Source organism: Petaurus breviceps, unplaced genomic scaffold, assembly GCF_028583685.1.
Source record: "Petaurus breviceps papuanus isolate PSGF00001 unplaced genomic scaffold, PetGlider_PUasm1.0 37, whole genome shotgun sequence".
In the NCBI taxonomy this organism is placed as follows: Eukaryota; Metazoa; Chordata; class Mammalia; order Diprotodontia; family Petauridae; genus Petaurus; species Petaurus breviceps.
In genome coordinates, this window is record NW_027186296.1 from 23,684,887 (window position 1) to 23,698,454 (window position 13,568).

The 13,568-nt window shown below is 35.4% G+C and overlaps 1 protein-coding gene across 1 annotated transcript in view; it reads left to right on the top strand.

The window, feature by feature from the left end:
• The window catches only part of LOC138169643 (protein unc-13 homolog C), a 487,553-nt gene that overhangs the window by 77,498 nt on the left and 396,487 nt on the right, over positions 1-13,568 (top strand). Inside the window, exons 5-7 of the mRNA XM_069099296.1 lie at positions 1,081-1,250; positions 7,522-7,637; positions 10,888-11,051. Of these exons, the coding sequence (XP_068955397.1) occupies positions 1,081-1,250; positions 7,522-7,637; positions 10,888-11,051 (450 nt within the window). The remainder of the gene's footprint in view (positions 1-1,080; positions 1,251-7,521; positions 7,638-10,887; positions 11,052-13,568) is intronic.

The window sequence follows — 13,568 nt, forward strand, 5'->3', positions numbered from 1 at the left end:
GATAGATAGATAGATAGATAGATAGATAGATAGATAGATAGATAGATGATAGACAGAAAGACAGATATTTTTGTCTGTACCTAGCTTTTTTACAAAGTAGCTCACTCATTTGAATGTGAGTTTCTTGAGATCAGGGACTTTTTTGGTCTTCCATTTTATCCCTAGCACATGGCACAGTTCCTAGAACATAGCAAATGCTTCATAAGTGCTTGACTGACTGAGATTTACCAGGCCTCACTTGCAGCTTTTTAAACCTTTTAGGATCTGCTCAAGCATTTTTCAGAAATACAGAGTCACTTCTGGGCCCCAGTGAGGCAGAAATTAGATTAGGCCTTTGATGGCTGATAGCTTAATACATCCTCTATGATTTTTTTTAAAAGGCATGAACTGAAATACACCAATAATAGCTATCATAATAGTTAACCATATAGAACTTTGAGGTTTGCAATGTATTTTACACATTATCTCGTTATGCACACACATATGTATATATTTTAAATATAATTTATACATTATCTCATTTGATTTTTACAATGACTCTATGAGGTGGATACTGCTATCACATTCATTTTACAGATGAGGATACTGAGGCACAGAGAGCTTTAATGAGCTTGTTTAGAGTTATACACCAGTAAGTGTCTGAGGCAGAACCCAAGAACAGAACTTCCCAATTCCAAGTATAGCAATTTATCCACTGTGCCACCTAGCTGCCTAAGGGAAAGTTTCTCAAACTCCATTTGAGTATATGTGCTTCAACAATAAAAGGTGATGTCATGGAGGTAAAGTTAGAAGATGCTTCTCCAAGTCAAAAGCCCTATTTAGTTTTTTGAAAATGATGGTACTAATACAGTGTGTCCCAAAAGTCTTAGTGCAGCGCTGAGTTTTTAGAGCGTAATATATATGATTGTGATTTGCTGGCCATCTTCATATTCCCATGAATGGGATCAACCTAGTTCAAAACCCCATAGATTATGCTACTCACTACTTCTTCAAGAATCAGATAGATGTAAAATACGTTTTGCCCCAGGATTCCTTTTGAGATTATAACAAATGGTTGTTAACTTACGTATTTATTTTTAGTGAATGCCATAACTCTACCGATCGAATCAAAGTCAGAGTGTGGGATGAAGATGATGACATTAAATCAAGAGTCAAGCAACATTTCAAAAAGGAATCAGATGATTTTTTGGGACAAACGATTGTTGAAGTAAGGACACTGAGTGGAGAGATGGATGTCTGGTACAACCTAGGTAACTATGTTTATGAGTTTCATAAATGAATCACTTAACACCCCGTAATTTGAGTCATGTACCAAAATGTCCACAGGTGTATAACTATGTGATGTCTCCTAATGTTAACTGCCCTTGGATTTTGAGTTGTAGATTAAGCTTTGGGACAAAGCAATGTAATTTAACTGGAAAGTAAAGATGGTTACTTCCCCTGAATGCACAAGAAATGTGGTTATAACTCAACGAAAGCTTTACATGTGATATGTAATAAAAACCATTGATATTGTTCTAGGATCTGTGATTTCATTGACATAAGGAACCTCTTGTGCAGAAATTTTTCTTTTTTTTTTTTTTTTCCTTTTGGAGGGCAATTGGGGTTAAGTTAACTTGTCCAAGGTTGCACAGCTAGTTTTTTGTGTGGGTATTATGTGTCTGAGTCCAGAACCAAACTCGGGTCCCCCTGACTCCAGGGCCAGCACTTTGCTCACTGCACCACCTAGCCACCCCCACAGACATTTTTTTCAATTATATAAATCTGTAGTTTAAAGTATTAGGTACCTAAGTCCCTGAGTAGTTAAGAGATTTGCCTTTCATCACACCACTAGTATCAATCAACAAACATACATAAGTACTTTCTATGCGCCAAGCACTATGCTAACCAACAAGGATACAAAGAAATTCAAAATAATACCCGTTCTCAAGGGGCTGACATTATACTTGGAGAGACATGTATACAAATTGGGTACATACAAAATTTAGTAGCTGTGGGAGTCCAGGAAAGGTTTTCTACAGAAGATGATAGTTTTTGTCAAAAACTAGTCTTGCAGATTCTAAAACTGACACTCAATTCTCTACACCAAACTGTATCTCAGGACAAGTTTAAAATAATTCTATCATTTAAAACTCCAAGAACTAAAATGCATTGGCAAAGATGTGTGCCAAATTCCAGGAAAACAAATATTCAACAAATGTGTTTTTGCAGTTTGGGACTTGATTGTGAATTCCCTAAATGGAACTTGGCAACACTTTTAAAAAAATGTATTTTGGATCCTTATTTTTACTTATATATCAGGACATAAAATTTTGAATGTTTGATGATAACTGTACTTTGGGCATCATAAAGAGATCTAATATACTCAACTAATGATAAAGACATCTAAGAGGAAAGTTCTTGTGGAAGGAAGAATTGTATATGTGAATTCAGAGTGATGGACATGGATCTTGCCACTGATCTTTAAAAGCTTTGTAGCCTTTGGAAAGTCAGTTAACATCCATGAGTCACAGTTTTGTTATCTGTAAAATGGGGATAAAAATAACTGTAGTATCTACTTCTTAGGGTTATTGTGAGACTTTAATGAAATCAATCATATAAAGTACTTTGCAAAACTTGCAAGTGGTCCAAATGGATAGAGTGATGGGAATGGAGTCAGAAAGACCTGAATTCAACATTGAACTCACTAGCTGTGACCATAGGCAAGTCACTTAACCTGTCTGTTTCCTCATTTATGATAACTTCCCAGAGTTATCATAAAGTAAAACAAGATTATCTCTGTAAAGAGCTTTGAAACCTTAAATCCCTATAAAAATTCTTCTTATGATGATGATGTCAGCTGATGTTTTTACTTATAGTATTTTTAGTTTCTCTGTAATTTATCATCTTACTTTGTTTTGTTTTGTTTTGCTTTTTTGGAGAGGGGAAGTGAGGGCAATTGGGGTTAAGTGACTTGCCCAAAGTCACAGGGCTAGTAAGTGTTAAGTGTCTGAGGCTGAATTTAAACTCAGGTCCTTCTGACTGCAGGGCCAATGCTCTATTCAGTGTGCCACCTAGCTGCCCTTGTAATTTATTACCTTAGTGAGATACCTGGGACCCTGACAAGTCAAGCATCTTGCCCAGAGTCACAAAACTGATGTTTCAGAGGCAGGATTTATGTCGTTCTCTCTAACTTTTAGAACAGTTCTCTACAATATCAGACTATATACCTATTTGTATTGGTAGTGGATATTCCTTAGAAAGAGGTCCTTAGAAGGTCCATCACACTCCCCCACCCCTGAAGAAAAATTAGGTCACCTGTTAAGCAAAAATTAAGGAAATAAAAATCTAAATTATATACCCAGGATGTGCCTTTGACCTCTGGCAAAACTGAGTGGTGGTGTCTATGCAAAAAGCTGGTTTATTGCCCCACACATCAGTTAAAGGACATCTCTTTCACCAGAGCTCCTTTTAAAGAACTGATCCTAGAAGCTTTTATTTAGCCAAAGCATTTGTTTATTTTAATTATACTGCTCTCTCTTAGTCCTCAGTGAATCATTATCCAATAAGAAATAACAATGTCTTAAAGTACACTTATTAGTCTATAAATACAGTTGTGGCAGATGAAAGAATGCTTTTTCTTCTTGAAAAATTTCATGCTGGCAATAATTTCACACTTGACAAATTTAAAGGAAAGCCATTGGAATGAATGAGAGTCTTCTATATTAGAAAGAAGGTTATTTTATAAGTTTTAAGCACATGGCATAGTTCAAATTAGGTTTGAACTAAGTTACCTAGCAAAAATCTTCCAGGTACCTAGTTTAAAGAATAAGTTTTAAAAAGAATAGTTTTAAAAATACTTTAAAATATTTCTTTATATGTAAATATATTCTTTCAAAATTCCAATGGTTACTTGACAAGATTGTTTTTCCTTTTCTCAGATGATAGAATGCCCCTTGTCTCCTAACAAAAAAAAATACTAATAATTTGCTCTGTGCTTTGAAGCCTGGTTTGCTAAACAATAGAAAATTTCAGCTCAAACTATGTCCAATCATTTGGAATTACTGAAATCTGAGTCACTGAGATTGAACTGTACTTAGAATATTTTTCTATATGGCAAAACTGCTTGATTGTGTTTAAATGAATTTCAGTATTTCTATAATTTACAATGGGGACTTCTTCAACTTGGTATTTTGATTAATTACTTTCATGTAGAATAAAGTACAGGTATGTAGACCTTTGCTGAAGAACCTGAATTTTTTTTTCATAACAATAGACTCTCATAACTAGAGTTTGCTTTTATAACTGGATAATGCAAAATATCACAGCAGAGGAAGCTTTTGTTTTTTTCACTGATATACCTTCTTACTCTTCTTTCTTGATGTTCTTAAGAGTTATTTCTTTTCAAAAAGAAAGTATTTTTTAATAGATGGCACAGTGAATAGAGGGCTGAATGTTGGAAGATCTGAGTTCAAATCCAGGCTCTGACACTTATTTGATGTGTGACTCACTAAACCTCTGCCTCAGTTTCTTCCATGTGCTTACTTAATAGGATGTGTCATAAGGATAATGTGAGTAATATTTATAAAGTGCTTTGAAAACCTAAAAGTGTTATAAATGCTACTTATCAATAATATTACTATTGTTATTATAACATTAATACAATAGATAGAATTCCTTGGAACACTGAATCCACACAAATACCTTATTCTTTTTTCTTTTTTGTCTTTTTGGAGGGGGAAGGTAGGGCAATTGGTGTTAAGTGACTTGCCCAAGGTCACACAGCTAGTTTTGTGTTAAGTGTCTGAGATTGGATTTGAACTCAGGTCCTCCTGACTCCAGGTCTGGTGCTCTATTCACTGCACCACCTAGCCACCCCAATACTTTAACCTTTTTTATTCTGTCTTTTTTTTGGAGGAGGGAAGGAAGGGAAATTGGTGTTAAGTGACTTGCCCAAAGTCACACAGCTAGTAAGTGTTAATTAAGTGTCTGAGATCAGATTTGAAGGCAGGTCCTTCTGACTCCAGAGCTGGTGCTCTATTCATTTCACCACCTAGATGCCCCACAAATACTTTATTCTTAATCTGTATCCTTCTCTTTTAATTCAGCATCCATGCCACTATACTGAATAGAAGTTCTAAAAATACAGGAAAATAAACAAATAAAAAACAATACTTCCAAAACCAGAATTTACTTCTGTAAAAGATGGAAGGTGGGATGGGTAGAAAGGAGAATGGAATGATGATGATTGAAACCAAAGAATTGTGAAAACAACCCTGAGGCTCTGAGAGGAGAATCTAGTGACTAAATATATCTCAAGTTGTTTGATTTTTTTTTTTTTTGCTTCAAAATTCCCAGAAGAAACTTCAGACCCAGGTTGGAGAAAAAATAAAATAAAAAGTTTTCTTTTCAGCGATGGAGATCTTTTATGCTATTGACACACCTAAAGGGAAGGGCCAGTGAAATGTAGCTCCCTTTTTAAAATTCAGGGTAATAAAAATAGGTGTAAAGAATTTTGCAGAATCTCAAGATAGATGATTGGGGACTCCCTCCACTTATGAATTCTAGAACTTCTTGGCTGCTTATAGTCTTAGAGGATTGTTTAGGGCACTGAAAGTTAAGCAAATTGCTGAGGGTCATTCAGTATTTAACAAGGCTGGATTTGATTTCTAAGCCACTTCTCCCTTCACTATACCACAATACTTCTCATTACTATAGAAGGTCCCAGTTAGTGCCAATAATAACTCCACCTGAACTGGTCATGTTTTTCAAATCTGCACTATATGTTTCTATTTCTGGAATCATTACCACATTTTACATAATTATAACTTCAAATACTGTTAATCATAATGTGCACAATCACTTCAGGGAATTCATAATTCACTCCAATTGGGATATATAGCAGGAAATATGTTTAGGTTTAGGCATAGATGGAGAAAGACAGTGAAGAAAACATCCTACCATTGACTCTTTGTCATTTCCCATTTTTTGGTCATATTTCTAATTTTTAGTAAAGCTATCATTATTTTGCTTGAATACCTCCTTTTACCTATGCTACTAGAATTCAAATTCAGAGAGATGAAGTTGAGTATGTGTGTATGGGGGAGAGGGGGAGTGAGAGAGAAGGGAGGAGAGAGGGAAGTGTAAAAGTGGTCACTTCAGTTAATTCACTTTAAAAAACCAAAGGCAATTGCTGGAGGTGTTATGTTATAGTAGAAGGAATGCTGAGTCTAGAATCTGAGAACCTAAGTTCCAGTCTCTTCTCTGCCAACCTAGTAGCTATGTGACTTCTAGCAAATTAGTTTAACCTCTCTGAAACTCTGTTTCTTCATGTGTAAAATACAGGGTTTAATCTGGATGACTGCTATGTCCCTTTCACTTTTAAATCTGTTAATGTAATTGATCATTTGTTTGATTGAACTGAACATTGCAGAATATTATAGTTTTAGCTTGGTTCTCTTCTTTGTAAGCCCAGGCTGTGTATTTGAATAAAATCCTGCTCCCTGACAAAGATGCTGTGGAAGTTCAATTATTGGTGGACAATTATTAACTATGTGTATTATCCATTCTCTTTGCTTTTTTTTTAAATCTCCCCTCTGCCTCTCATTTGAACTTCAATTCTAAAAACTTCTTTTTAAGTACCTGTCTTCCAACCACCATCAAACAGGGGCTGAGAGGAGAGAGAAAAAGAGAGAGAGTCCCAGTAATTCATTTTATTTGTTGAAGCTTTAGAGCAAAATGAAGCATCTGTTTCTTCCATAAACATTAACAACCTTACCTTCTTTGGTCCCATTAGTACGGATGGCTTCCCTTACTATTCAAATTATCACCTTTGTCAAGAATCCTAAACATGATAAATATACGTATATCTGTAGAAATGCTTGGTATTGTTAAATAAATGTAAGCAAACTTGTATTAATGATAGCATTACTTCAGTGGCTAAAGGATCTGTGATTTCATTAGTGATGAATACCTGTGGTGACGTCTCCACACTCTAGTAGGTGATATTCATCAATTGTGTAGATAAAAAAAATTACCTGTTTGCCTGTCCCGCATGATGAGTCTCTCTGAGTAAATGTAGAACATGACCTGAATTGAAAAAGTATTTTATCTTTGGGGGACTATGGGTATAGAAATATGCAGGCACTGTCATACTCAGTTGATATGTTGGTTAATTTAGATGAATCTCTTTTTCCCTTTCTTTTTTTTTATTCTTTGTTACAAGGTATAGCTTTCTGGGTAGAGAAAGGAGAGGTATATATTTGAAAATGAAGGTAACGTAAAAACCAAATATATCAATTTTTGGAAGCATTTAGAAATTGAAGGGGCTCTTAGAGAATGTGCTACTACAATACACAGAAACCAAGGGATTTCACCTTAGAATCTGACTTATGTGAATCATGATTACTCAAAGGACATGTCTGATGGAGTTAGAAATATTCACTTTTAATATCTGTTGCTTGCTTTGAGCTTATGAGCTCTTGTGACATAGAATTATAGTACTGTAGTAAATGACTAACCAATTTCTTTTCCTTTCATCAGAGAAACGGACAGATAAATCAGCTGTATCTGGTGCCATTAGGTTGAAAATTAATGTTGAAATAAAAGGAGAGGAGAAGGTTGCACCATATCATATACAGTACACATGTTTGCATGAGGTAAGTAAATCAAATAATAATGATAATAAAGTTTAGATAAATCTAATTTTATGGGATATAATATGTGAACCTTCAGGCAATTGTGTTTATTAAACATCTACATTGTGTAGAATACAGTAATAGGTAATGCTATTAGGAACCATAAAGAAAGAATTAGCCTAGTCCTAGCTTTCATGGTCAATCCAGGCCTAAGTGCCCTTCACTTCCCCAAATTACTTATTTACTTGCACAATGAATTATTTCTACCAACATAATATAAGCTCTTTGATGGCAACAACATTGCTCTTTTGTATCTCTACTGCTTGTGCCTAGTGTAGTGACTGCCACATAGTAGGTGCTCAATAAATCCTAGATGCATGAATAAATGAAAGATTAGGAATAGACTTTTTTAGAGAGCTTGTAGCATAATAAGGGAAATTTAACTAATACAAGAGACAACTATTAATGAATCAATTTTTTTAATCTTTTAGGTAAGGGAAGGGATTGTAGAAAGCCTGAAATTTATGGGGTATATAGAACTGCTGATGTGGAAATTCCTCCACCAATGCATATCAGCAACTCTTCTGTCATTTATGATGTTGAAAACATTCCTGGAACACTAGGAAGATCTAAAACACTAGCAATTTGCTCACAGTGACACAAAGGTCAGTGGCAGAGAGAGAACCAAATCTTCCTGACTACATGGTTGGCCCTCTATTCACTATGTAATTTCTCACGAAATTAATGATGGAACTGAAAAATATTAAAACATACTGATAGATTCAGAAAACTTCATGGAAGTCGTGAATCTTGAGTAGTATTTTGAATGAAGAAAGTAACAATGGTATAGCTAATTTTAGGTGGGAGGGGAACCAGTTGATGAAAGGCCTTGAAGTTCAGAATTTATAGTTTGGGGGTCACTAGGTGGCACAGTGAATCAGGAGGACTTTAGTTCAAATCTGGCTTCAGACACTTAACACTTAAATAGGTGTATGACCTTATGTATGATGCAAGTCACTTAACTACAATTGCCTGCCTTTCCCCCTCCAAAAAAAAAGCAAAAAAAAAAAAAGAATTTATAGTTTGGATGCAATTCAGAAGTCCATTGGGAGACCTTGTATAGAGCTCAAATAATAAAATGTTCATGAATTTATTAATGACTTATCTCACAATTTAACAATAGAATAGTGCCTCTCACCTGGAACCTAGTTGTTGGAAAAGATTCTTTTAAGGTTCTTTTTTTCTCTTCTGAAATTCTGAAGTAATTCATAAATATTGGGTTTAAGTCCATCAACTAACATTTATTAAGCACCTTCTGTATGCCAGACACTATGCTCTTATGTTCACCTCAACTCTTTTCTCCTAATTGGGGAGTGACTACTACATGTGAGAGAGATTCACCAGTTCTACTGGTCTCTCAAAGGAGGTCCATTTGTATATACAGAGGCTCCTTTTCCAGGTGTTTTTCAGGTAGCGGCAAAGCTACAGATGGAATAAACCATTTTTGAACATATCAGAGCATAAGTAGGCATGTGAATATAGTGAGGGGCAAGGATAAACAGAGGCACCTATCTAGATGTTTGCACCTCTAGATGGGTGTACAGCTAACGGTTTCTTAGACATTTAAAAAAAGTTAAAAGAATTGTGTCTTTGGTTTCTGACAATAACTTTGGGAGGCGCAGCAGATCATAGATTTAGAACTTAGAGGTCATCTCGTCCAACTACCTCATTTTATAAGTGAGGACCTTGAGCCCAGAGAGATTAAAGGACTTCCCTAAAATCAGCCAGGTAGCAAATGGCAGAGGGAGGATTCTAACCCAGATCCTTCCTCTGATTCGAAATACAACAGCTCGTCCAAAACTCATAATCTCTTGCCATTCCCCAGAATTTAAGTGATTTAGTTCACAAAGTTACTTAGGAATGGAGCCTGGATTTCAAGTCTTGCTACACATGACAACACTACCAACAACAATGATAACAATAACTCATATTTATATAGTACTTTAAGGTTTGCAAAGTGGTATTTAATTTAATGTATATTATCTCAACCTTAATAGGGAAGTGTTGTCATCTTCATTTTACACATGATGATACTGTCATTCAGAGAAAGATTAAATGATTTGCCAAAGGCTACACTGATTGTACATGTCTGAGGTATATGAACCCAGATCTTCTTGTCTCTAAATCCATTGCTCTTGTCCTCCTGGTCCAGGGGTTCTTAACCTTTTTTTGTGTGTCATAGATCACTTTGGCAGTCTGGTAAAATCTGTGGACCATTTCTCAGAATAAAGTTTTTAAATGCCCAAAACAAAATATATATGATCACATAGGTACTCAATTATATTAAAATGTAATTACAAAAAATCTATTTTGAAAAAAATTCGTAGATCTCCCCTTACCCCTCCCACCAAGAGCTGAGAACTTCTATCTAAACTATGGTGCCTTTCTATTCCAAAAATTTGAATCATTTATTTTAAACTTCCCAAAGGTATTTTGACTTGCATGTAAAGGGAATTTTGGCACCAAAATATAGGAAGGGAAAAGGTGTACTAAATGGAACCACTTACATAGATTTCATTTCCTATTCTTTCATGATGGTCCCAGAACCAGAAGACAACATGATTTCATATAGTGGTCTCCAACTTACAGCCTGTGTCTACACTACAACCCCTGAGTATTCTGGAATATAGTGGAGTCCTTGATTGAATGATTAGTAAAAGTCCATAATCCTTAGCTTTAGCCTTGCCTGGACTATTTTTCTACCACTGTACAGTATTTACATAACCATCTTCTATATCAATATAGTTATAAAGGCCAAATTTTTTCCCCAGGCTCAGTAATTGACCGGGAGCCCAAGGAAGCCAGACCAGTGAGTGAATCAGCTTTTGCTCAGCAGTGCAGAAGTGTATACTTTGTCAATATTACTCAGTAATAGCTAATTTCACCTATAGTAACTTTCTTGTTCTCCTAAAGATGTTTTTCTTTCAGAGAAGATAGATATCAAAAATGTTTTTTGAATAAACCTTTTGAGTAGGTAGGTCTATGTAGATGGTTAGAATTGAAAGCAGGGATGGTTCTGAGGGAAAGGAAGGGGTGGATTAAGAATGTGCTACACTTTTGCTATTTCCCCAGAGGACTTCGAAGCCAGGAACTTGGTAAGAAACCTTTAGAAGCAAAGATAATATGAGTGGATTTCACTGTGAGTTATATTTAAATAGTTCTTGCCTCCATTGAGGAATCCCTGAACAATTCAAAACCCTCTTATCTTTAGAACCTGTTCCATTACTTGACTGAAGTTAAATTTAATGGTGGAGTGAAAATCCCAGAAGTCAAAGGAGATGAAGCCTGGAAGGTTTTCTTTGATGATGCATCCCAAGAAATAGTAGATGAATTTGCAATGCGTTATGGAATTGAGTCTATTTATCAAGCGATGACGTGAGTATAGCACGTTGTTTTAGGTCTTTTTTTTTTTTTTAGCTCTGTGAGAATCTAAAGGGAAAGAGAAATCTCACATCTCTATTGCTCCTTTTCTAATGAAATTCTGATCTGAGTTGATAATGTCATATCAACCACAATTTGAAAAAAAGTAGAGATATAGAGTCTGATTGTCTAATCCAGCCAGCTCACATCCTTCATTTCCCTCATGACTGCCATTGCTACAGAATGGAGACATTTGTGCCTTTTTGAAAGCTATTTTGAATATCTTTAAATTAACACTGGTACTTTAGACTTGGTTTCCTAGTTATTTTTACTTTATTTTTTATTTTTTTAAAGAATGTTTTGAAATAGCAGAAATATTTGTAAAACCTAGCTTGAGAAAATATATTTTAATTTCAAAATGTAATATTCATGGAATGTTTACTTTCCAAATGCATAAATTGAGGATTTATTTTTATATTCATAGGCCATACTGTTTTCCATTTTTCCTGGCAGTTTTTGTGAAATAATGAGTTCTTATCCCAGAAGCTGGGGTCTTTGGTTTATCCAGCAGTAGATTATAATATAATCATTGACGACTGTGTCTTGTGTACCTAACCTATTTCACTGGTCCACCACTCTATTCTTTAACCAGTACCAAGTAGTTTTGATGATTGCTGCTTTATAATACAATTTAAGATCTGGTATGGCTAGGCTGCCTTCCCTAACATTTCTTTTCATTAATTCCTCCGATATTCTGGGTTTTTTGTTCTTCCAAATGAATTTTACTGTTATTTTTTCTAGCTCTATAAAATAACTTTTTGGTAGTTTGATTGGTATGGCACTGAATAAGTGAATTAATTTAGGTAGAATTGTCATTTTTATTATAGTAGCTCAGCCTACCCACAAGCAACTGATGTTTTTCCAATTATTTAGATCTGCCTTTATTTGTATGAAAAGTGTTTTATAATTGTGTTCACATAGTTCCTAGGTTTGTTTTGGCAGGTAGACTCCCAAATATTTTTAATGTCTGCAGTAACTTTTTAACTCTTTCTATCTCTTGTTGTTAGGTTTTGTTAGTAATATATAGAAATGCCAATGATTTATGTGGGTTTATTTTATGTTCTGCAACTTTGCTAAAGTTTTTTTTATTATTTAAAGTAGTTTTTTACTTGATTCTCTATCATCATCTGCAATGAGTAGTAACTCAATTTCTTCTTTGCCTATCCTAATTCAATTTCTTTTTCTTCTCTTACTGCTAAAGCTAACATTTCTGTTGTGTCTGTCCTTCATTCTCGAAGAGAACCATTATGTCATGGAGATGATGACATAACTTGCAGTTGGCTTTGATTTCAGTAAAGGAGGGCTGTGCAAGTTCACCAGCCTCACTTTCTCCTCCAGAGCCATCTTGGTCCAGTGGCCATATATTCATCAAGATGACTGGAGGTATCCCAGGATGCAATGGGAGACCCTGGCCCTTTTAAGCTAAGGTATTTTCAGGTTCTCACTTTGAGTGAAGGCCTATTTAGTGAATATGCCTCTTTAAATAGTTACTCAAGGGATAGCCCCTTAAAAAAATCAAACTGGAAGGGGAAGACCCTCAGGGTTCCTGGCCAAAAGAGAAACAGTTACCATTTAGTATTTGCATTCACTCTGTGCTGTGAGGGCAGGTACCAATCTATGGCTTTAGGGCTTTGTCTTTGGTGTTATCTCACTCAAAGTGAGAACCTGAAAATGGCCAGGGTCTCCCATTGCATCCTGGCTATCTCCAGTCCTCTTGATGAATATCTGGCCACTGGATCCAGAGGGCTCTAGAGGAGAAAGTGAGGCTGATGACCTTGCATGGCTCTCAAATCAAACCAACTGCAAGTCATGTCATCATCTCCCTGATATCATGGTCCTCTTCGAGAACACAAGACAAACATAGCCTGTGAGTGAGCAATAGCTCCTGTCCTGTCCTGTCCTGTCCTGTCCTGTCCACTTCTTCCTTTCCAGGGGGTGCTCTGCCCAGGGGAAGGTATGTTTAGATGGCCAAAAGCTACCTTTTTTCCTTTGGGTTTACTGGCTAGATTTCTAACATTTCTAGTACAATATTGAACAACAGTGGTGATAATAGACATCCTTGTTTCACCCCCAATCTTATTGGAAATGCTTCTAATTAATCCCCCTTACATCTAATGCTTGCAGAAGGTTTTAGGTAGATGCTATTTATGATTTTAAGGAAGGTTCCATTTATTCCTATGCTCTCTAATGTTTTTAATAGGAATGGGTTTTGTATTTTGTCAAAAGCTTTTTCTGGATCTATTGAGATAATCTTACTGATCTATTTTGTACAATATAAGTTTTATATTTGTATTTTATAATAAAATTACATATACACATACATGTGTGAGTGTGTATATATACATACACACATATATGTGTGTATACACATACACACATGTGCACACACATACACATGTGTGCACACCTTATTCCAAATAAAGAGGTTAGATTAAAAGGTGGCATGAATTAACATCATAAGTTAAGAAGATA